Source organism: Juglans regia, chromosome 16 (assembly GCF_001411555.2).
Source record: "Juglans regia cultivar Chandler chromosome 16, Walnut 2.0, whole genome shotgun sequence".
NCBI lineage: Eukaryota > Viridiplantae > Streptophyta > Magnoliopsida > Fagales > Juglandaceae > Juglans > Juglans regia.
This window is the reverse complement of record NC_049916.1, coordinates 21,263,558-21,288,085: the sequence shown is the minus strand read 5'-3', so window position 1 is coordinate 21,288,085 and position 24,528 is coordinate 21,263,558. Positions and strand designations below refer to the sequence as shown.

The window sequence follows — 24,528 nt, the reverse complement described above, 5'->3', positions numbered from 1 at the left end:
CAACTATCCCCAACTACGCACCTTCTCCAAATTCTTGGTTCCCAGATACAGCTGCCACAAACCACTTCACCTCAGATTTTGCAAATCTCTCCTTGGAATCTACTCCATACAGTGGCCCAGATAGTGTCAGCATTGGTGATGGCTCCTTGCTTCCAATTCATAACATTGGTTCTAGTCAATTCTCTACTCCTACTGGTAGTTATTTACTTAATAAAATTCTCCATGTCCCTTCTATTACCAGAAATTTGCTTTTGGTTCGTCAATTTTGTACTGACAATCCTATTTTCTTTGAATTACATGCTCAATTTTTTGTTGTGAAGGATTCTCGCACTCGGGTGGAACTTCTTCGGGGCAACGTGGATAATGGGCTCTATGTTCTACCGGTGCCGTCACCTCAGTTGGAAGTTTCTGCTGCTCCTGTGGCCTACTTGGGTGAACGCACTACCTCCTCCATTTGGCATGCACGGCTTGGCCATCCCAACTACAAGACTACCCAGTTTACTCTAAGACAATTTAATCTTCCTTTTACTCCCAGTCCCCTCATCTCCCCGTGTCCCTCATGTATTCAAGCAAAGTGTCATAATCTTCCCCACCCCCCATCACCATTTGTCTCTACCAAACCTTTTCAATTATTGTTCTTAGATTTATGGGGGTCTGCGCCTGTGCTTTCCTCCTTAGGGTGTTGCTTTTATTTTTCAATAGTTGATGATTTTACCAAATATATTTGGATTTTTCCTCTTCAAACCAAATCAAGTGCTTCATCTATTTTTCTTGCATTTCATAAATTTGTTACCAATTCCTTCTCCACTAATATATGTGCTGTTCAATCAGATTGGGGGGGTGAATTTCATCCCCTCAAATCTGCTCTTCACTCCCTTGGCATTTCTCATAGGGTCACATGTCCCTATTCTCACGCCCAAAATGGTACTGTCGAGAGATGTCACTGTCATATTGTTGAGACGGGATTATCTCTTATGGCCCATGCTTCCATTCCACCAAAATATTGGGTTGAAGCTTTTCAAGCTGCAGTTTATTTGATTAATCGCATGCCAACACCCATTCTTAAAAACTCCTCTCCATTTCAAAAATTATTTGAAAAAACTCCTGATTACAAGTTTTTAAAAGTTTTTGGAATAGCATGCTGACCCAATTTAAGGCCCTTCAATAAGCATAAAATTGATCTTCGTTCTCAACGTTGTGTTTTCATGGGCTATAGCCCAGATCATAAAGGGTATATTTGTTTTCATCTGCCTACATGCAAAACATATATCTCGCGTGACGTCGTTTTCTCTGAAACTGATTTTCCCTTTGCAACACAAAGTTCACCTTCGGTCCCTTCCACGTCAATATTGCCTAGTCCGCATCCCTCTTCCTTCCATTTACCATATCATAATTCTTTCACCTCTACCCCCCTCACAAATCCACATCCTACCCAACCCATTGGCTCAACCCCTTCCTTTTCTTCTCACCCGTCCAGCCCATCTTCTCCACAGTCTCAATCTGCCCTCACACCATCTTCTACTCAAAGCTCTAGCCCATCACCAACTCAGACCCGAGTCTCCCAATCTTCCTTGCCTTCTAACCCTAATCTCCTTACCACTACCACGCTGCCTTTCTCTCCCACGCAGCCTCTCTCTCTCACACAGCCTCCCTCACTCACACAGCTTTCACCGTCCATCTCTCACCATTCCCCTCAAGTTTCGGTGCCCTTTGTGCCTTCCTCTCTTGCTCCAACCTCCTCTTTACATCCTATGGTCACACGATTGAAAGTCTCCACTCATTGCCCACTCATCCGAACGGATGGCACTATTCCTTGGCCACCCAAAAAGCCATCGGCCTCTCTCACCATGGTCTCATCTTCTTCCATTCGAGAAGAACCCTCCTCTTTCACTAAAGCCTCCAAATATCCGGAATGACGAGCTGCGATGGCTGCCGAATTTCATGCTCTTCTTACCAACAATACATGGGTCCTAGTTCCACCTTCTGCCTCTACAAATGTTCTTGGGTCTAAATGGGTCCTCAAGAAAGACCAAACGAAGGGCTGATGGTATCTTAGAACGTTGAAAGGCTCGTTTGGTTGCCAAAGGTTTTCATCAACAACCTGGGATCGATTACTTGGAGACCTTTAGTCCCGTAGTAAAGCTTGTTACTATTCGGTTGCTTCTTTCTTTGGTCTTGACTTCCAACTGGGTGCTGCATCAACTGGACATTCAGAACGCATTCTTGCACGGTGACCTCGAAGAAGATGTTTACATGCAACAACCATCCAGGTTCGTGAATCCAAATCTTCCCACTCATATCTGTAAGTTGACTAAATCCATCTATGGGTTGAAACAAGCCCCTAGGGCTTGGTTCTCCAAACTTGCCGATCGGTTATTTTCTCTTGGTTTTTACTGTTCGAAGTCTGATTCCTCATTGTTTATTCGGTGTACTGCCTCTGTCTCTATGTATGTCCTAGTTTACGTAGACGATATTGTAGTAACTTGCTCAAATGATCATTTGGTCACTAAATTCATTTCAGAACTCGGTACTACATTTCCTGTTAAAGACCTTAGCCCGTTGCACTATTTTCTAGGCATTGAGGTCACTCATAAGCCATCTGGCTTATACCTTACCTAGTCTAAGTATATTGCTGATCTGCTTGTTCGAACCAATATGCATCAAGCTAAGCCTGTATCCACTCCTATGTGCCCAACGACCAAGCTTAATGCACTGGATGGGCCCTCTATTGAGGATCCTCATTTTTATCGCAGTATGGTAGGTAGTTTTCAATATATTTCTTTTACTAGGCCAGATATATCCTTTGCTGTTAATTGAGTATGTCAATATATGCATTATCCACGGCTGCCTCACTGGCAAGCTGTCAAACACATTTTGCGCTATCTTGGTCATACTCCACATTATGGTATTCATTTCAGTCCCAAGTCTTCCTTTCACTTAAATGCTTTCTCCGATGCTAACTGGGCTGGTTGCCCTGATGACCGTAGATCCACAGGAGGTTTTTGCATTTTCTTTGGTGCCCATCTCATTTCTTGGAGCTCTAAGAAACAGCCAACCATTGCCTGCTCCTCAACTGAGGCAGAATATAAAGCTGTTGCTAATACAGCGTTTGAAATCATTTGGCTTCAATCTCTTTTAAAAGAGCTTGGTGTCAACCTTAAGGTTGCCTCCACACTCTGGTGTGATAATTTGGGTGCAATATATCTCTCTCATAATCCTGTCATGCATGCTAGAACAAAATATATTGAACTTGATTATCACTTTGTTAGAGAACGTGTAGCTAACAAGTCTCTTCAAGTCTCTTTTGTTTCTTCTAAAGATCAAATCGCAGACGTGTTCACTAAGCCACTCTCTTCCTCTCGGTTTGCTCAACTTCGATCCAGTCTTACAATTGCTCCATTGATGCTTGGATGGCGGGGGAGTATTAAGGCCATAGCTGAGCTGCCACAACAAACGCTCAAAGAAGGAAATACTCTAGAAGATACTAGACGTGCTCCTGGACGTACCTTACCACAACTGAATAGTGTGGTCCCTGTTGGTTACTAAACTCAAATGAAATTTGTCTTAAATGTATTGATAAAAGAACTTTTGGTTAAGTGTATTGAGTTGTATAAATATGGCCTCTGGCCTCTTTGAACAGTAAGGATGAAAACAATTATTTAGGGCAGGTTTGGGGGGTAAAATGAGAATTTTGTGTTTTGTTTTAGTGTTTAAAATATTATATTTTAATATTATTATTGTTTTGGAATTTAAAAAATGTGTATTGAGATTTGAAAAAATTGAATTATTTATTATATTTTGTATGAAGATTTGAAAAAGATGTAATGATGAGATAAGATGATATGAAAATTTTATATTTTATCTTATACCTCAAACCTGCCTTAGAAATTTCAAGCACTTTGAGGCATTCTTTCGAGCACTTGCTGTGCTTCCGTGGAGTTTATTACTCAGTCAGCTATTATCTGTTAAAATAAATATATATTATCTGTTTGAAGACTTGAGATGCCACCCAGTTATCACCACCGGCAAGTGGGAACCAACGGACACTCTCAGCCAAAGTTTCTAAAATAAATATATATTGCTCCCGCTGTTTTTTTTTTAATTATATGATTAAGTAAATATTTTTTAATAATATTGTGCATTGTAACTTTCTAAAAAAAAAATTAAAAAATATTAAAAAAATACATATTAAAAAAATTTAAAAAAAAATTTAACTAGCGAAAGCGAGTAGAGCCATCCTCTCCCAATTTTTAATTCCTTTTTCTAGAGCTGAATCTAAATTTCTCCTCTTTTTTTTTTTTTTTTTTGGATCACCAATATGGATTTTAATCTGAAAAAATACGTATATTTGTAAATGGGTATTTTAAAAAATAAATAAATAATAAATTATGTAGTTAACAATGGAATATAATATATATTATAATTTATTTTGAATATTTGAGAATGTACTGATTTCCTGTAATTTATTGGTTTATCATTGAATTTCTTAAAAGGACCTTTTCTTTGGGCTCTCCCTTATGCTCCTCTCTTTTGGATTCTCTCTCGCTCTCAAGTCTCCCGCAGAATTCTTTGGAACCCTTGTCTTTCCAAATTCTGAGCTGTACCCATAACCCAGTAAGCGGAAACAAGAAGATGATGAATTTATTAAGTTTGCAAAGTTTGCAGTGTGTGTTAGACCTGGTGGTTGCTGGGATCTCTTTGATTTTTGGGCTGGGAATTTTCGCCTTCATTGCCTCCATTCTTTGCTCTGCTGCCTTCTTGCACAATGCCAAGCACGCCTCTTGATCCCACCCCTCCATCGAATTCAAAGGGTAATTAATTATTCTCCTCTCCTTTCAAAAACCCAGATTCGGCTTCGTCTTCATGAAATTACTTTAAGCTGTTATTAGGGCTCGTTAAATGATCAACTGGCAAATCTGTATACAAAATACTCGAACTTGATATGATAAAATTCATTAGTAATGCCCGAATGGAAGTGTCAAGCCACGTTGCCTATTCTCTAAAAATACTAATCAATGATATAATTAGAATTTCATTGAAAGTTTATAAAAAGTAAGAACTTTTCATTTTCAAGTAATGTGAGATCCTATATATTACCTACCTTTATTTATATCATATAGGTACACAATATTTGTAATGTCCCAATAAAAAGCTCAAACTACATAGCCTATACTTTAAAAGGACTAGTCAATAATACAACAGGAGCCCATTGAAATCTTATAAAGAGAGAATTTCTTATTCTCAAGCAACATAGGATCTCATACACCTCCTACACTTATTTATATCATATGGGATACACAATCTACCACTCTTAAATTCTCGACATCTTCATTGGACCTGTCCATTGTAGATTCCATGGCTCAAGTCCGGTTGGGAAGAAATTCACCTTCAATCTGGGTGCTGAATCTTCTTTGGCATGGTCCAAAATCTCTTGTGCTGCTTGCTTAGATCAGTTCATTGAGCTGCTCTTTACCTTTTTGCAAACTCCAAGTCTCTTTAGATACACTCGTTTAAAGTGTGGCATGATACATCTTTGCTTTTCTGAAGGTTAGGCCTTCTATATGTTGACTTAATTCTGGAAGAGTACTGTTACATTTTCAAAGAAATTACATTAAAACAATATCACAAATTGATATGACTTCATCTGATTCGTTAAATTTATTTTACAATAAAAGTAATTTTATAATCTAACGAACCAAATCAAGTCACGTCATTTTGTGGGATTACTTTTGTGTAATCTCTTTGTGACTAAAGTATTTCTCATTCTGGAAAGGATTAAGAAGCTATGAGATGGATGTAAGGTGAATATAAGAATATTTTTCCTTGGGTAGATTGTAAACATGTTTTACTAGAACGTGATTTGCACTGACTTTAATGGTCAGCACTCAGCAGACTTCCTTTGAGGCTGTTCACCTTCGTGTAAACATTGTCAAAAGCACTCAGTCACTCGTACGCTCAACATTTAAATTTTGAATTTACAGGGAAAATAAATTCCACCAAAGTGTTTTTTCTACCTGTTTTAACCGTGGTTTTTGTGCTTTCATAAAAAAATGGTCAAGTATAACCTTGTTTATTGGATTAATTTGTTTTACGTGTTCCTCTAGGAACAGAAGAAAGTTCGAAAATGCAGGTTGTTGGTTCCTCTGGAATTTCTTTTTTAACTGTTGTGGAAGTGACATTGAGCACTGTATGCTGGACTAGCCTGTGTCCACCCAAAGATTGTACCATTTCTCCTCGAACGAAGCAATAAAATCGCTTGGCAATTTTGACATGCATTAGAGTTTTTTCCGCCTTTGGTTTTCTTTTTTCCTTTTTCTTGTTTTCTCCTTCAATGTTCTTATGAATCTCTGAGTGCTTTAGTTCAAAGTGTGTAGAGGAACACGACCAAACCAAGCTGAGGATCATGGGGCATGCAAGCTCAATTTAGTTGATTTTTTAAGTACTGTAAGTTGATAACTATATTGTTCTATTTAATCATTCAGCTCGACTTTTTTCTCAGCTGATATATCTTTCTACTACACACCAATTATTGTGAATAAAATAATTTAGTTGATTTTTTAAGTACTGTAAGTTGATAACTATATTGTTCTATTTAATCATTCAGCTCGACTTTTTTCTCAGCTGATATATCTTTCTACTACACACCAATTATTGTGAATAAAATGAATTAAAGTCCCGTTTTCTTAGAACTGGGTCTACATAATCTTGGAACGGAAGTTTTTGGAAGAAAAGAGGGAGCTCTGCGTGGGCCATCTTTGATGCCTGGAGAGGTTCCCTTGAGACATCCAACCACATTGAAGAAATCCTTCTTAAGGTGGTGCGCAGGTTCCTGATAGTGGCCAGTGATAATCAAGAAATTTTGTTTAGATGATTCTCAACAGGATTGACTATGGCGATATGCAGCTAATCACAGAGACCCATGATGTTCTTAAATCAGTTGGAAAGCTCTCTAATGAGGAGCTAAGATGTGTTTTCTCATAACAGAACAAGAGAGAGGTTTTGAGCTTCTCGGTTGAGATCACTTCAGATATATTTGGAATTAAGGATAAGGGAGAAGGTTATCTGGTGGACAAGGTTTTGGATAAATCTGGCTTGAGGGGTACTGGTAAATGGACAGTCCAGCAAGCTGCTGAGTTGTCAATTGCCAAACCCATTGTAGCATTGTTCCTGGATGCCAGGTTCCCCAGTGGTTTGAAGGAGGAAAGGGTTTAATTAGCCAAAGTTTATAGGTCAAGCGGTCCTGGCAACAGTCTTGATCAAGCAGCGGATAAGGCAAAATTGATTGATGATGTGAGGCAAGCACTTTATGCATCCCAAATCTATAGCTTTGCCCAGGTAATGAACTTGATACTTGCAAAGAGCATTGAAAAAAGTTGGGACTTGAAATTGGCGGAGCTTACTTTGGAGCTCATACCATTGAGAGATATTGACATACTAGGATGCTTCCATCGAGTGCTCCTGCCCCTTTCCTCTTTAGGGCTCCTACTGCTGCCCGGTTCTTTTGTCATTTTCAATAGGAACAGATACAACCCAGTTCATCTAGGGGGAGCATTCCACCTTAGGGTGAAGCACCTGCACGAGCAGCAATTGAATCTAAACGGTCGAAGACATGAACATCTGATTTGAGCCGTCTAATGGAATGTTGGCAGTAATGCAATGATGTTATTGAGAGAGCGGTAAATTGGGATAACATCCTGTCAACTTGTGGAGACATCATCTGTTCATTGTAGGTTGATCTGTTATATCATATTCAAGATCGTTCTTGAAAGACTAAATTGGGCAATTTAATTATTCAATCCTATGATCCTTCTGTTGATAATTTTCAGGGAGCTAAACACTGTTCCATCTAGTTTATGTTAAAAGGATTATTTCCTAGAATAACGTATGCTCATTGTCGTGATGCTTCTTCCCTCCTTTTGTTCCAGTTGTCATTGAATATAGTAACTCACAAACTCTATCCACCTTTACTTCCAAAGAAACGGTGAATTTCTTGCACTAGAGTCGTCAGAATAAATGCTTCATGGCTCTGGGCAGGCGCTATATAGATTTAATGATGTGACGAGGGTCATAAATAAACTAAACTTTCTTTTTGTTGATATTGGAACTGCAAGCAGATGGCGAGGGTTTAAAACTAAACCTTCTCATTGATTATATGGGTCTGAGGAAGTTCCTTGATCTGGATTCTTGATGCACGAAGTGGATTTGTAATTAGTGGAGCATGTATAAGTCTGACCTGTCTGTAATGGAGTGGAGAAACTTATAATTTTGTCTCAAATGTTTTAACAGTTCTGTAAGTTACGCAACTTGCTTGAATTCACATCAGTTCTCAGTAAAGGATAACATTTTAGATGCAGGAACTTATTCAAATGCCCATGGTTGGTTTGTCAACTTCAGTTTCACTTTTAAGCCATGCTGCATTGGAATCAGACGGTTGATGTTAATTATGCAGGAAACAAATGTCTTCATGCTCTGTGCCTCTTCTTGCAGCAATAATACAAGAAATTATCGAAGTCTTGGTGTTCAGAAGAGCAGTGATCTTAAAGCACTGTTTTGATAAGATGTTACTTTTAACGAAGTTTAACTCAATGACAGAATTCAATGGGCTTAGACATGAGGCAGACGACAAAGTACTTTTGAATTTGCTGCTGTCACTGAGGATTAATGTCTATTACTAGGCGCTAGCTAGTTCTGCAAATCCGGGAACACCCTAACTTCTCTAGTTGTTACTGTTTATCAGACTGCTGACAGGTGACAAGGGCTATATTTTATTTGTCCCTCCTTATTCCAAATGCATCAACTCTGGATGAAATCTGCTAAAAGAAATACAAATGAGAGATTTCATTTGCACCCCATATTAATTATCAAAGCTTTCACTTTACACTATTATATGTGGAGTGCAAATTGAGGAAATGCAGTAGTTTGGGATGCAAATTTTGCAAAAGATTAAGCAGTAAAGCTACTTGCTTGAGCCTTGAAAAAACCCATAAATAGTTTAATATCATAATAGAAAAATAGGAAGAGTCAGCTACTAATCTCTGAATGTATTTCTTTTAAGTTGAAGCACAATTGTAACTACAATGAATCTCTCTTTGTTTTTGTTTTTTGTTCATGCTGCAAAGACAATGGAAACAAATAGAAAAGATGACATATTCATGCACACATGTCAAATAGGACACATACTGAACACAATCATACATGCACTGGTGAAGAGTTGCGCATTGTCCAGCTAACCTACTTGTAACCACCATGAACGGTAAAAAGTGGCAACTTGAGAGCCAAATAAATGAATTGTGCCCTCTGTCTTCAGCTACCCAAGAAATTATTTAAGGGGTACAAAATACTGCAGTCCTCAAAAGAGAACTGAATGAGAATGAAAATTCTATTCTTCTTTGATCATCATCTTGGTTTTTCTTACCTTGGCTCCACTTGAAACTTGACTGGCTGCGGTTTTTGCCCTGTATGAAGAATGTTGGTTTTGTTCTTTTACTCTCATTTCATCTTTTTTTAGGAGAATTTGATGTTGGCTGCATCTTTTGCATGCCTGATATGATCCAAGCTCCAACTTCCTCCATTTGGAAGTTCATGGTGACTCAGTCCAGACGAGGCGTCTGAAGCCATAGAGTCTTCACTCTCATCATCGTCTTCGCCACGAGTATATTTTTCTTTGCTGTTGTTTTCATTTTCATTTTGTGTGGTGGAGTCGAAATAAATTGTCCACCCAGAGTCACTGCACTTGTGTTCTTCCGCACTTCCAATATCCAAGTGATTCTCCATTACTGTAGCTTTAGGAATGAAATATATGTGAGGAAGAAACATAATCCAAGAAAGAGAATAACGTATTAGGTAAAGATGTTTCTAAATTGCCTGAAATATGCAGTTTTCATCACCTGAGATTACAGTTAAATATTTGTTTTATCTGGCTGTTCAAATGCTGCTTTCCACATAGAGGACAGAGACCAATCTCAACAGCGCACATTAAACCCTCATTATTAGATTGACAATGAACATGTCCCCCTGACGATCCTGTCACCTTAAATTGTATGACTCCAGTCACTAAAAGAAAAGCATTCTCTCATGAAAAGAGAACCATATCAAATTATGGGAATAAAATTTACTTAGACTAGGGCTGGTTTCATTTGATCGTTTGATGGCTTCACCTGAAAAGCCAACGTCTTTAATTCCATGTATGTTGCTTGCGTAAACTAAGCAGCTTTGAAGATAAAAATTGGAAACGAATCAGCCCCACTGAATTGGGAATGAGTTTGAGTCATTTTCTTGAATGGGTTGCTATCGTACCTCGCCCTCTATTATTTCTAGTATTGACTTGTCGGATCTTTAAAACTCTACTTGTCATCGATAAAAAGCAGCCTCGTATTGTGAAAAATTGCAGAGAAAATAGTTGGGTTTTGGCATTTTGTATCAGATGAATGGGATACAGTTTGTCCAAAGTCATTTTGCTCCCATCTTCCCTCCTAACTGCTATCTTCTTCCCAAAACGCAAATTAACGTCTTTTGTGTTGCAACTAATAAATCGTGGAAACTGCATTTTAACCTTCCTCGATATTTTAATACTCAATTCTTACATCAAAAGAAGGGAGTAATACTAGTACTGCTGCTTGGTCTGTGACTTTCATGTGATTTTCCATGGATCACCTTCCACTCTGTGCAATGACTTGTCCACCTCCTTCTGGGAATCTAGTTAAATGCATTGTTTAGTAGGCTTTCATCATTGAATAGCATTTTGACGGTGCCCCTGACGTGGTTCCAAATGTGTTTTTCCAAGTGTAGAAGAGTTAAGTTGTATCAAGGATGAGTCTAGGATCGTATTCCACAGGGACAGAGAATATCAAGTGTTAGTGGGATGAAGTTATAGTATATGAACAAATGAGGATTGTCATGAACATTGTTTTTATATTTTTAATACTACTGAAAATAAAATGTAAAATGGATTATTTACAAAAGTAGAAAAGGGTTTGTGATTTGTAAATAAGAGGTGTCATTCTAAGATGGAGTTTGCTAGTATGAAATGTAAAATGAAAACTGAAATTTTGCAACAAAAGAAATGGAACAAAGTTTGTAGTAGAAAAATTATGATTTAATCAAAGAAACAAACACCTAAGCTTCAGCAGAAATAATTCTTTTGAGCGGTATTTAAAGTTTTACTTGTATAGTAAATGACATAAGGAAGTTTGTCCCTACGCTGTCCAAGCATAACCCCTATAGCAAAATCACTAGCGTCACATAATTTTAAAAGAAAGTGACTAATTAGGAGGTTGAAGAATAGGGACAATAGTTAGCAAAGTTTTAAGTCAAAAAAATCTTCTTGACATTCGGATGTCCAATCAAAATCTACATCATGCATCAATAAATGACATATAGGCTTAGAAATAGAGTTAAAGTCCTTAATAAGAGGTATAAATAAGAGGTGTCATTTTAAGATGGAGTTTGCTAGTATGAAATGTAAAATGAAAACTGAAATTTTGCAACAAAAGAAATGGAACAAAGTTTGTAGTAGAAAAGTTATGATTTAATCAAAGACCAGACACCTAAGCTTCAGCAGAAATAATTCTTTCGAGCAGCATTTAAAGTTTTACTTACATAGTAAATGACATAAGGAAGTTTGTCCCTACGCTGTCCAAGCATAATTCCTATAGCAAAATCATTAGCATCACACATAATTTTAAAAGAAAGTGACTAATTAGGAGGTTGAAGAATAGGGGCAATAGTTAGCAAAGTTTTAAGTCAAAAAAAACTTCTTGACATTCGGATGTCCAATCAAAATCTACATCATGCATCAATAAATGACATGGCTTAGAAATAGAGTTAAAGTCCTTAATAAAAGGTGTAAATAAGAGGTGTCATTCTAAGATGGAGTTTGCTAGTATGAAATGTAAAATGAAAACTAAAATTTTGCAACAAAAGAAAGGGAACAAAGTTTGTAGTAGAAAAATTATGATTTAATACAAGAAACAAACACCTAAGCTTCAGCAGAAATAATTCTTTTGAGTAGCATTTAAAGTTTTACTTGCATAGTAAATGACATAAGAAAGTTTGTCCCTACGCTGTCAAAGCATAACCCCTATAGCAAAATCACTAGCGTCACACATAATTTTAAAAGAAAGTGACTAATTAGGAGGTTGAAGAATAGGGGCAATAGTTAGCAAAGTTTTAAGTCAAAAAAAGCTTCTTGACATTCGAATGTCCAATCAAAATCTACATCATGCATCAACAAATGACATATAGGCTTAGAAATAGAGTTAAAGTCCTTAATAAACCTCCTATAAAAACCAACATGACCAATAAAAGATCTAATGTCTTTTATTGTCTTAGGTGTAGGAAGTTTAGAAATCGACTCAATTTTTGCTCTATCTACTTCAATTCCTCTAGTTGAAACAATATGCCCAAGAACAATGCCTTGTTGAACCATGAAATGACACTTCTCCCAATTAAGCAACAATTGCTTCTTTTCACACCTGGCCAAAACAACTTGTAAGTTAGTTAAACAACTTTCAAATGAATCACCAAATACAGAAAAATTATCCATAAATACTTCTAGGATGTTCTCAATCATGTCACTAAAAATGCTAAGCATGCATCTTTAAAAAGTTGCTGATGCGTTGCATCAATTAAAAGACATTCTCCTAAAGGCAAAGGCACCAAAAAGACAAGTAAATGTAGTCTTTTCTAGATCCTTTGGTGCTATTTCCAGTTGATAGTAACCAGAGAATCCATCCAAGAAACAATAAAAAGCATGTCCAACAACTTTTTCTAAAATTTGATTAAGAAAAGGCAATGAAAAATGGTATTTTTCATGTGGCTGAGTTGAGTTTCTTATAGTCTATGCACATCCTCCAACCGTGGTTACATGTGTAGACACTAGCTCATATTTCTCATTTTTCACCACGGTCACCCCATATTTATTTGGCATTACATGAATAGGACTAACCTATTTGCTATACAAGATGGGGTAAATAATATCCACATCAAGCAATTTCAACACCTCATTTTTAACTACCTCCTTCATTGTGGGATTCAACCTTCTTTGCATTTATTTAGAAGGCTTTGCATCATCTTCTAAATAAATCATATGGGTACACACCAAGGGACATATACCTTTTATATCAGCTATTGTCCATCTAATGGACTTTTTATGCTTCTTAAGGACATTTAGCAACCTATCCTCTTATTCACTAGTTAAGTGAGAAGAAATTACCACATGGAAGGTGCTTTGTGGTCCTAAGAAAGCATACTTCAGCTCCAATGAAAGAGGTTTGAGGTCCAAAGTTGGAGATTGCTCCTTCGAAGGCTTGAGAGTTGCTGTCAAGAGTGGGAGTTGCTCAAATTTTAATCTACATGGTGATACAACTTGCTGACCTGTTGAGGAAACATGAGATGAGTCATAAACTTTATCATATAATTTCAAATCATCTTCTAATTCCTCTAAAGAATCAATAAATTGAAGGTAAGATGCAAAATTCTCATCAATGAACGTTTCCAGCAAATTTGCTTCATGAATTTCCTCAACTTCTTGTGGTTGCCTACAAAGATTGGAGATATTTAGTTCCAAAGTCATATTTTCAAAAATCAACTTTAAAACTCAACTTCTACAATTTATAAGAGCATTAAAAGTGGTTAAGAAAAGTCTTCCTAAGATAATAGGTGCTTATAAGGTAGAATGAGTAGTCAATTGCATGTCAAGTACAACAAAGTCTACTAGATAGTAGAATTTGTCTACTTGAACTAAAACATCTTCCACAACACCTCTAGGAATCTTAATAAACCGATCAACCAACTGCAAAGTGATAGAAATAAATTTCAACTCACCCAACCCAAGCTAAACATAAATATTATAAGGCAATAAGTTCATACTTGAACCTAAGTCTAACAATGTTTGGCCAATTTTTGAACTCCCTATCATACAAGCTATAGTAGGGGATCCTGAGTCTTTGTATTTGGGAGGGGTGTTAGTTTGGATAATGGCACTAACTTGCTCAATAAGAAAAACTTTCTTTTGCACATTCAATTTTTCAATTTTCTTTTTACGGTGCATAAATCCTTTAAGAATTTATCATAGGTAAGAACTTGTTGAATAGCATCTAACAGAAGAATATTAATCCTAACTTGCTTGAAAATCTCAAGGATTTCAGCTTGATGCTTGTCTTTGTGCAAAGGGTCTAGCCTTTGAGGAAAATGTGCGGGTATGGTACTTGGAACTTTTTCAGGTTCTAAGGGGTCTTGTACATCATTTTCAAGAGGAAGTCTATAAGTTTTACCATTTTTTTCTGCCCCTTTCGACTGGTATGTCAATCACCCTACCATTTTTCAAAGTTGTAATAGTCTTGACTTACTTGACATTGGAACCTCCAGCTACATTTTGAATTTGTTGGTTTTGGCCTTGGGGGTTAGATTGAGGTTGTGCAGGGAACTTCCTTTTCTCTTGAGCACAAGGTTGTGGAATAGCATAAATACTTTAAGAATTTAGCATAGGTAGAAACTTGTTGAATAACATCTAACAGAAGAATATTAATCCTAACTTGCTTGAAAATCCCAAGGATTTTAGCTTGATGCTTGTCTTTGTGCAAAGGGGCTAGCCTTTGAGGAAAATGTGCGGGTCTAGTGCTTGAAACATTTTTAGATTCTAAGGGGTCTTATACATCATTTTTAAGGAGAAGTCTAGAAATTTTACCATCATTTTCTGCCCCTTGGGCTGGTATGTCAATCACTCTACCATTTCTCAAAGTTGTAATAGTCTTGACTTGCTTGACATTAGAATCTCCAGCTACACTTTGAATTTGCTGGTTTTGGCCTTGGGGCTTAGATTGAGGTTGTGTAGGGAACTTTCCTTTTTCTTGAGCACTCAAGGTTGTGGTCAACCTAGTGATTGAACCTCAGATGTCAGTGATTGCTTGTGAATCATGACTATTGATGGCAGCTTGGCTTTGCATGAATTGCTGAAAATTGGTGGCCAACTGTTAGACAGTGTCTTCAAGGTTCTTTTTCTGAGTTGGAAGCGTGTGGTTGACATATTGAGATGGTCTCGACCCCCCTGGGGCTATGTGTGGTGCAAATTTTGAAGGTCCAGCTGTGTTGGGCACATGCACATCAACTTGTTCACCCCTCCAACTGAAGTTAGGGTGATTTCTCCATCCCAGGTTGTAGGTGTTCCAATAAGGACCTAAAAAATGTTTAGAAATCATATTGAAAATTGATCCAAGAGAACTTTCTTAAAGGCTGGGATGGTTGGACAATCGTTAGTTGAATGCCCTTGGTCCTCACAAATACTACAACTATTGGTAATCTGAGGTACAATTTGTACCTCATTCACCTTCTTCAGTTCTATGGCTTCTAACTTCATAGAAATTATAGCTAACCTAGCATTTAAATTATCTACCTCCTTCAAATTATATTTCCCACCCCGGAGATGGTCCTTGAATTTTCAGACCTATCATAAGTATTAGATGTATCCCATGATTGTGCATTTTCAGCTAGATAATCAAAATATTCAAAAGCTTCCTCAGATTCTTTATTAAAAAAATTCTCCATTACATATGGTTTCCACAAATTGCCTTATTTTTTATTGCAAACCCTAATAGAAAAAGCTAATAACACACCAATTTTCATAACTTTGGTGAGGACATGCATTTAACAAGTTCTTGAATCTCTCACAACACTGATAGAAGGTTTTAACATCTTTTTGAGCAAAATTCATGATCTGTCTCTTTAAGGCATTAACTCTATGCATTAGAAAAAAACTTTTTCAGGAACTTAATTTGCATTTCTTGCCAAGTTTCTATAGTTTTAGGCCTTAAAGAGTTCAGCCCCGTTTTAACTTTGTCCTTTATAGAAAATGGAAACAATTTCAGTCTAATCACTTCCTCAATGCAAGTTTGATTTATGAAAGTTGAGCTAACTTCCTCAAACTCTTTTATATGCAAATATGGATTTTCAGACTCCATGCCATGAAAATAAGGTATTAAAGGTATCGTTCCAGGTTTGAAGTTAAAAACATTTGCATTAAAAGGAAAAATGATGCAAGTAGGTGTGCTAGTCCTAACAAGTTGAAGATACTTTTTTAAGTGTCCTGTTTTGATTAAAAACCATCATTTCTTCATGCTCTTCTTTAGCCATTGTGCTTTGTGTTTTAGAAATGGAACTAATGGAAGTGGTTACAAAATCAGAATATGTGAGTAACTCAATCTTGACCAATCTATCCGTAGGATCATGAATCTAATTAGACATATGAATTCTACTGCTCTCTAAATGTATTACAACAGTAAAACAAATGAAGTTGCAGCCGCAAATTTGTGAAACAGAGATACAGTAGTAGGGTTATAAACTTAAGTGCAGAAAGTGAAAATGAAAGAGAAAATAAAACAAACAAAAGAAATGAGAGTTTAGAGGTCACCAAAGTTGTGAAGAGGTTCACAACACCAGAAACTTCATACCCGCAAAAGAAAATCACTCTAATAGACACCGATGTTCCCGATAACGGCGCCAAAAAGCTTGAGTGGTTCCAAATGTGTTCTTCCAAGTGTAGAAGAGTCGGTTGTATCAAGGATAAGTCCAAGATCGTATTCCACAGGGACAAAGGGTTTATGTCAAGTGTTGGTGGGATGAAGTTCTAGCATATGAACAAATGAGGATTATCATGAACATTGTTTTTGTATTTTTAATACTACTGAAAATAAAATGTAAAATTGATTATGTACAAAGGTAGAAAAGGGTTTGTGATTTGTAAATGAGAGGTGTCATTCTAAGATGGTGTTTGCTAGTGTGAAATGTAAAATGAAAATTGAAATTTTGCAACAAAAGAAAGGGAACAAAGTTTGTAGTAGAAAAATTATGATTTAATCAAACAAACAAACACCTAAGCTTTAGGTCTAACTTTAGTTAGTTATGATTCTTGCAATCTCAATCTCTTTTAGTTTTATCGATTATTAATCTAGTCAAGGTATTTATAATCGGAGGATTTGACTTTGGAAGTTCATTTGCAAAGTTCTTCAACATATTTTTTGAAATTCATAAATGGAAATAAAAATTCAAGTTAGCATTGAATCCTTGCATTCTTTCAAGCATCTGATGTGCCTTCCGTCAACAACAAATCTTGAGCAAGAAATTCAAGCCATTTCTGAAATAAATCCATCCACAATCAGTAAATGAAAATAAATAAGAGCAAAGAAGATTTCCATTGCAAGAAACCACAACCAATTCAAGCTATTCCATCAGCTTAAGTTATAAAACTAGCTTTCCATCCTCAATGTAAAAACACACGAAAATATTAAGAAATGAAACACATTGCTATTCAATAATAAAAATTGTCAAGAAGAAAATCTCCCCCTGTTCTACTCAGAGAACAGAGCTGCAGGAAAACTCCGAAATTTGAAAAAAAAAAATAAAAACTCTCCTCCACAGGAAGCAAAAACGCTGTATATATCCCAGGATCCCCCCTTCATGCATTTGAACCGTGAGAATCTTTTTCTCCCAAAACACACCCCTGATCGTCTCGCGCCCACAAGCTCCCAGCAAAACCCAATTTCACTTCCACTTCAATCCATCGTTTTCTGCCTAGGGACCACTTCCTTCCACTTCAACCTCAATTTCTTTTTCTTCCATTTCTATCTTTGTTTTATTCCTTGGGCGCACCTCTCTCACTTTTTCATTCTAGCCCCAATATCCATATTACACCCAAGAGCCTCACTCTAATTCCATCCATTTTTTATTTTCATCTCTTCTCTCTAAATATTTATTTGTTCTCCCTGTGGCCTTCAGCCAAATACTCTCTGCAGCAAATCGGGTTTGTTGCTCACTGGGACCACTTCATTTCAGCTTCAATTTTCTTTCTTTTTTTTTTTTTTTTTTCCAAAATTGCCCTGTAGCCTCCAAAGAATAATATAAGTGTTTATCATTTGAATGGCAAATATGGCACTTATGTGTGCAAAATATTGGCATCAATTAATTTGGCATCCAGTACTAGAATTTGATGTATAATTAAGTGCTCAACTCTTTTGATAAGATAAATCACTCACTTAAGCTACTTAATTATGCATTTCTAATGTTTTATCAGCCCCCACACTACACACTTGAGGCCTCTCCACTAGATTCTTTCTTTTCAGGTTGGTTGTCCTTTTGGTGTTGCACCAATTTGTCTTCTTGGCTCTATGCTACATGTGAGTGGAAATCAATTCAGTTCTTTTTTAATTGGGTAACTATTTGCATAATTGACTTGCACATTCATCATTATTTGCATAACTATTTACTTTTAGCTGTCAGTTTTAACATAACTTGAATGGAAGGTTAAAAAACATGTTGAGGAGGAAATCTTGGTTATTTTGGTTGTTTTATACTCTTTTCTTTTTATACTTGCCCTACAACAGTATGAACCTTCATACATTGTACAAGCATACTCAAGGATTCTACCTTACCACTGGCCCTAGCCTGAATTTAAAACTTTCTTTCAATTGATCACTTATGTAGGGAAAGTATAGTAAAAGCAGAAAACAAACAAAATAACCAAATGCTCACTACTATTTTCTGCCTAGATTGCATTGAGGATATACTATAAATAATTAAGTCTATGTCTTCCCATCAGCTTAAACAAACATGAACCAGAAGCCAGATCAAGTAAACCAGCGAGATAATCATCAAGTGAAGAGTCCTAAAAGGAAGTAAGTTGGGTGGATGAATAAAATTCTGATAAAGATAAGAGACAAACATGAGGTAAACTATAAAGAGTTTTCAACTGGTGAGAAGTCTTACAGCTCTCGGTAAGATCACCCACCCACCACAACAATAATTGAACACATTTCCTTTATTGCCATATATAGAATCTCAAGTGAAAGAGAGAAAGCGACACAAAGAGAGCCCTATAACATTTATTGATGTATGTATAAATCATATGAAGACTTTCTTCATGCCCTTTGAATATATAGATACATTGGAATAATCTCCCCAAACCTTTCTTCAAAGTTTTTCCGTGATCAATGGTGTCATTAATGAGCATATAGCAACAAACGACAAGAACTGTCTTCATTTTGTGATGGGAGGACGAGGCCTCACAATATTGGATCAGAAAAATCTATTTATAAACTTTTTATTTTTATTTTTATTTTTTTTATATAAGAAGGGCGGCACCTTCGATTCTTTATTGGAAACCCCTTACTTATGGCGGAGGAAAATCGTGGTTACAAAAAGTCCAATAAAACAAGACTAAAACATCAAAAGGACACTTTAAAAACTCTTACTTATAACCCTTAAAAAAATTCTATAATCTTAAAGAAGGCAAACCCGTTTTATCAACACGATATATTCCTTTTAAGGGAGCTGGTAGCTCGACAGTGTTCATCCAACAACAACAAGAACCCACAACACCCATCTTAGCCAAACCATCTGCCAACGCATTCCCTCCTGATAAACTCGCTTACTGACACAGTCAATATACTATTAATGTGGAAGTTTTCTACCACAATTAGAATAATAAAGTATTAGTATTTTGAATTTTTTAGAATTGTATTAGGTCTACAATAAATAGTGTGTTTTTACAATGGCTTATAAATAACAGTACTCATTGTATCCTAAACTATTATCCATTGTTCCAAAAGTTTATAAAAAAGAGTTTTAGATCTAACCATTTAAGTTGTCCTATAAATTTAGGTAAAATCTCGTTTGAACGTTGAAATAAGATGAGAAATATGTAAATAGTAATAAAATATGTGAATATTAAAATAGTTTGATTTAATATATTTTATGGAGTTTTAAAAAATGAGAGAGAAAAAACTGAAAATAAATATTAAAAAGTTAAAATATTATTTTTATTTTAAAGATTTGAAAAAGTTGAATTGTTTTTTGTGTATTTTTTAGAAATTTGAAAAAATTGTAATGATTAGATAAAAATGTAATGATTTGAAATTAAAAATTATTTATGTTTAAATAATATTTAAATATTGAGATGAGATAAAATTATAGATCAACTCAACATTTAAACATGATAATTAATATTGTGTGGTGTATAACAATTTGTGAAACAGATGCATTTTGGGCCAGGCATAATGCATCTGTAGTCTCCCTAGTCCCCATCGAACTGCCACGTGGGGTCTCAGAAACAAGTCCTGATTCCTGAGCCCAATCGAAGTGGCAACGTCGAAATTAAAACAAAACTTTAAGGGTATTAATAAGCGATTAAGCAGAGTCCCAACCAACCCCGGATTGACCGTTTTGCACACTCTTTGTGCCTAAACAAAGTTACAAAACTACTATGCTACAGGGACGAATGTCTCTTCTTGCTTACGTGATCCACAGGAAGTCGCCGTTTGTTTTTCAGGAAATTTCGGATCATTTGGAAGGATAATCCGATATGGTTTTGACGGAAATCTTGACTTCCTTCGACTGGGAGCAGGAATCATACCCAGCGTACGAGGATTTTGCTATGCTCCCCTTCTTTGCTCTGTTTTTCCCCTCTGTTCGATTTTTCCTCGATAGATTCATCTTCGAGGTACTCTCTTATATTCAAAACTTTTTTTTTATATAACAATTTCATTTGAGCTCATCATTTTGTGGTTTAAGTCTTCGGGTTTATCAGGTTGTTAGCTCTCTTTACAATTCTTTTTGATGATTGAGCATACTATCAATCAAATAGTTATAATTGACCCATATGAGGGGGGGTGTTTCAATTTATTCGATTAAGCTGTGTTTAGTTTTCTTTTGTTTTAGATATGTAGACGTTGTTTTTTTTTAATATGAGTTGGATTCTGTGACGTGTTATGATTATTAGTTCTTCTTTGGTAGTTGTAGAAGCATGTCTGGTGATTTTTTTGGTGATTCCACAGTTTCCCGGTTAAAGTTGGCTTGTTTATCTTCAATTTGTTTTGTTCGTGTATTTCTTGTTATTGAAAGTGTACTACTTTCTTTGTAGTGATACTGTGGGTGCACAGCTCCATATTCCATTGTCTCATTGGTTTAAATTTCTTTATATTCTTTCTCCAAACCATACAGATATTATCATATCTAGGAATTTTGAATTGGACTGCTTTTTCTCTGTTAGTAGTTTGCTTGTTTAACTCTTACAGATATTTTCTTTACATTCATGTTATCTGAGATTTCTTTTTGGTTTCTGAAATGAATTATATATTTTAGAAAGTGGCAAATGGATGGATTTTCAGAAAGGGACATGAGATGCTGGATGCTGAGGCGAGTGAGAGAAAAAAGAAGATAAGAAAATTTAAGGAGTCAGCCTGGAAATGTATTTACTATCTTTCAGCAGAGCTTCTCGCTTTATATGTAACTTATGATGAACCTTGGTTTACTACCACAAGATACTTTTGGGTAGGTCCGGGAGATCAGGTTTGGCCTGACCAAAGAATTAAGTAAGACTTCCTTGATTATATATACAAAGTCTTTGGTTGTTTTCAATGCATCATTCACATTGGCTAGCTCTAACCCAGTATTTATTTAGCAAACAGTGGCTAATTAGTGATTTTCAGGTTGAAATTGAAGGGATTGTATATGTTTGCTGCTGGATTTTACACGTACTCCATATTTGCTTTGATTTTCTGGGAAACAAGGCGTTCTGACTTTGGAGTGTCTATGGGCCATCATTTTGCAACCCTCATTCTCATTGTGCTATCTTACATTTTTAGGTATGTTTTGATGGAGTTCTGTTTGTAGCTTGGGCGTGGTCTGTTGATCACAATACCAAGGAAGCAATATCACTTCCAATTTATAAACTGAAATCATAAGGATTGGCATTATTTGGAGTCATACATGTGTCATTCCTATTGCATATGAAGAAAACCATTTGGCTTCAAGTGTATGCAATGATAAAAAAAAAAAAAAATACTGGAAGCAATACCATATTACCAATACCTGATTCTCTCCTATTTCTTGTAGGTTTTCCCGTGTTGGTTCGGTTGTTTTGGCTCTTCATGATGCTAGTGATGTATTTCTGGAGTTAGGGAAGATGTCCAAATATAGTGGTGCTGAAAGGATAGCTAGCTTTGCGTTTATTCTATTTGTTTTGTCCTGGATATTACTGCGCCTCATATACTATCCATTCTGGGTCCTATGGAGTACAAGGTTTGTACAATTCTAATGCCTACTTTAGATTATGCATTAAATTGTGTACTTTTCCCTGGCTTCTACTCTTCTGCCAGGATCTTAAGATCTAGTGGTTGTGGTTAACCCATTAATTATATATTCCTAACCACAAACGTTGATAGCATGCCAAAGAATGGATGGCTACCTAGAATTGGACTTATGCACTCATTCTTAATGAAATGATAGGCGGAGACATTCACCATTACACCAGACGATCACCCATTCAGAAAGAGAAAAAAATTAATCTTGATTTCTCAAAAAAGAAAAAGAAAAATTATGCTGTTTCTATCGAATAATGCTTTGAGATTGATAGTTTATTTAAATACTGTCCCTTTATGTTTTTGGTTATTTTTCTTCTTTGATGCAGCTACGAAGTTCTCCTGACTTTGGACCAGGAAAAACATCCAGGGGATGGACCAATTTATTATTATGTGTTTAATACTCTTCTATTCTGCTTGCTTGTTCTTCATATTTATTGGTGGGTGTTGATGTACCGGATGCTTGTTAAGCAAATCCAAGCAAGAGGCCAGCTCGGTGATGATGTTCGATCTGGTGAGTGAAATATATGTTCACTTAGGGGTTATGTAAATTAAAAGCATGCACCTTATTATTTATAAATACTATAGTTTACCAACTAAAAAAATGATTGGAATTTTTTAATTGTGGCTCCTATCAGATTCTGAAGGGGAAGATGAACATGAAGATTGAGCAAAAACCAAAATCTAAGGACGCCATGTGGTGATCATTGGGAGGGCATGGTATTACTTCAGTAGGGGTGGTTATATGTGCGTCATATATTTAAGATTTTAGTTCCCATCTTACTTATATTGCGAAAGATTCTTCCTGCCATTTATCCTGCAGATAACTACAGCTTTAGCTTTGAAAGGGTTGTATATCTAAGCAGGTTAGAGGGTAGCAATTGGTGAAAAATCTCATTCTTTTATCTGAGACTCTGGCCCATGCAACTTGACACCTTAAGTTCAAGTTCACTGGCTTAGAAATGATGTACTATACAGAATTTTAACAGTACCTTGAGATTATCATACTTTGTACTGAAAAGACTTGATCCTGCTGGCAGTTTAAGAAATTCAATTAAGGCCTCCAATCTTTTTTCGATGAACAATGTCGTTGATATGGTTCTTTTGCCTATACTGTAGTCTGTGTGTGAGATCTATGAGTTGCTTGGCAGATGGTGTAAGCTGTCTTAAAAGTTTCTTGGGGATAGAGTACTAGAATTAAAAAGTTCCAATATCATTTAGTATCAAAGTTGTTGATAAAGGAATCAGAACGTGACCCTGTTCACTGGCTCAATAAACTTAAACCAGTTTGATCATAATGCATTTATCATCCAAGTATCATCAATCCTAAATTCCCAGTTTCTCCTGGAACATATCACTTTCACTTACTAGGTTTCCTTGAAATCATCTCAGCTAGTCGACGGTTATACTTCTGTTATTGTTAGCCAAGTTTCAAATCTCAAAATTCTATTTACAAGTCGGTATGAAGTCCCTGTACTAAGAATTGGTTCTCCTAGGAATGGATGTATTGGTTTATGCGAGAGTGCGCATAAAATACCAAAAAGAGTTATTCATGTTCGAGCAAGTTTCAACAATACCATTGTGACTGTCATAGATGTACGTACAAGTCAGATAATTTCTTGGTCCTCCGCTTAACAACAAATATATAGTATATGATAGGACAAGAAAAATAATGATCCAATCAAGGAAAGAACATCTACCATTTTTACACATTCTATCATTTCTTTTAGCGGACCTTAATGTTATGATTGATGATCCTAATAAATTAGGATACACTGTAGTTCGCTATTTTGGAGTGGTCGAATGAGAGGCTCAATTTTCTTGACAAAAGAAAAGTCTTCTTCTCAAACAGAATATGTGTGACTCTTAATGAATTGAAGGGAAATTGTAAGGAATAAACTCACTTGGAGGTGAGAGATGAAGAAAATAATTGAGAATTTGATAAATGAGATTTACAGTTTTATGGTATGTAAGTTTTGTATACTCATTTGTAAAAGGTAGGTAAATATTGGATCTATATATAAAAAAATATTTTTCTAATGATGAATCATATTTTTTTTTTTTTTAACAAAAAGTATACGAGACTTGCACATACTAAAATTGTATCTAATATCACTCTTGAGAATTTTGTATTAAATGTTTGGATAATTTGCCACATTTCCTTTCCTTCTGTATATAGCATATAAATGAAAGAGTGATGCTAGTGTGCTAGCCAACTTTAACTGCCGGACATGTCTACTAGTACAAATTTTATATTTTATTCTTTTGTTATTTTCCTTTTCATATTTTTTAAATATTTTTAAATATTTTTAAAAAATAAAAAAATATACTAATACACTAAAAATTATTTTTTTAATTATTAAGTAAATATTTTTTTAAAAAAAAATTAAATACATAAACG

The 24,528-nt window shown here is 35.8% G+C and overlaps 1 protein-coding gene, 1 non-coding gene and 1 pseudogene across 2 annotated transcripts; all 3 read left to right on the top strand.

Annotated features, from left to right (window-relative positions):
- Positions 1 to 6,671: 6,671 nt before the first annotated feature.
- Positions 6,672 to 8,954, top strand: LOC109015706 (annotated as a pseudogene).
- Positions 8,955 to 15,620: 6,666 nt separating this feature from the next.
- On the top strand, positions 15,621 to 15,728 carry LOC118344955. Its single transcript, XR_004798682.1, has one exon. It is a non-coding gene; the product is annotated as a small nucleolar RNA R71 (small nucleolar RNA).
- A 4,480-nt stretch (positions 15,729 to 20,208) lies between these two features.
- LOC109007601 (LAG1 longevity assurance homolog 3-like) lies at positions 20,209 to 23,205 on the top strand. The gene is made up of 6 exons (XM_018987346.2): positions 20,209 to 20,488; positions 21,130 to 21,359; positions 21,477 to 21,632; positions 21,883 to 22,068; positions 22,457 to 22,641; positions 22,766 to 23,205. Exons 1-6 carry the CDS (start codon positions 20,351 to 20,353, stop codon positions 22,795 to 22,797), a joined length of 927 nt encoding a protein of 308 aa, XP_018842891.1. The 5' UTR covers positions 20,209 to 20,350; the 3' UTR covers positions 22,798 to 23,205.
- Positions 23,206 to 24,528: the final 1,323 nt, after the last annotated feature.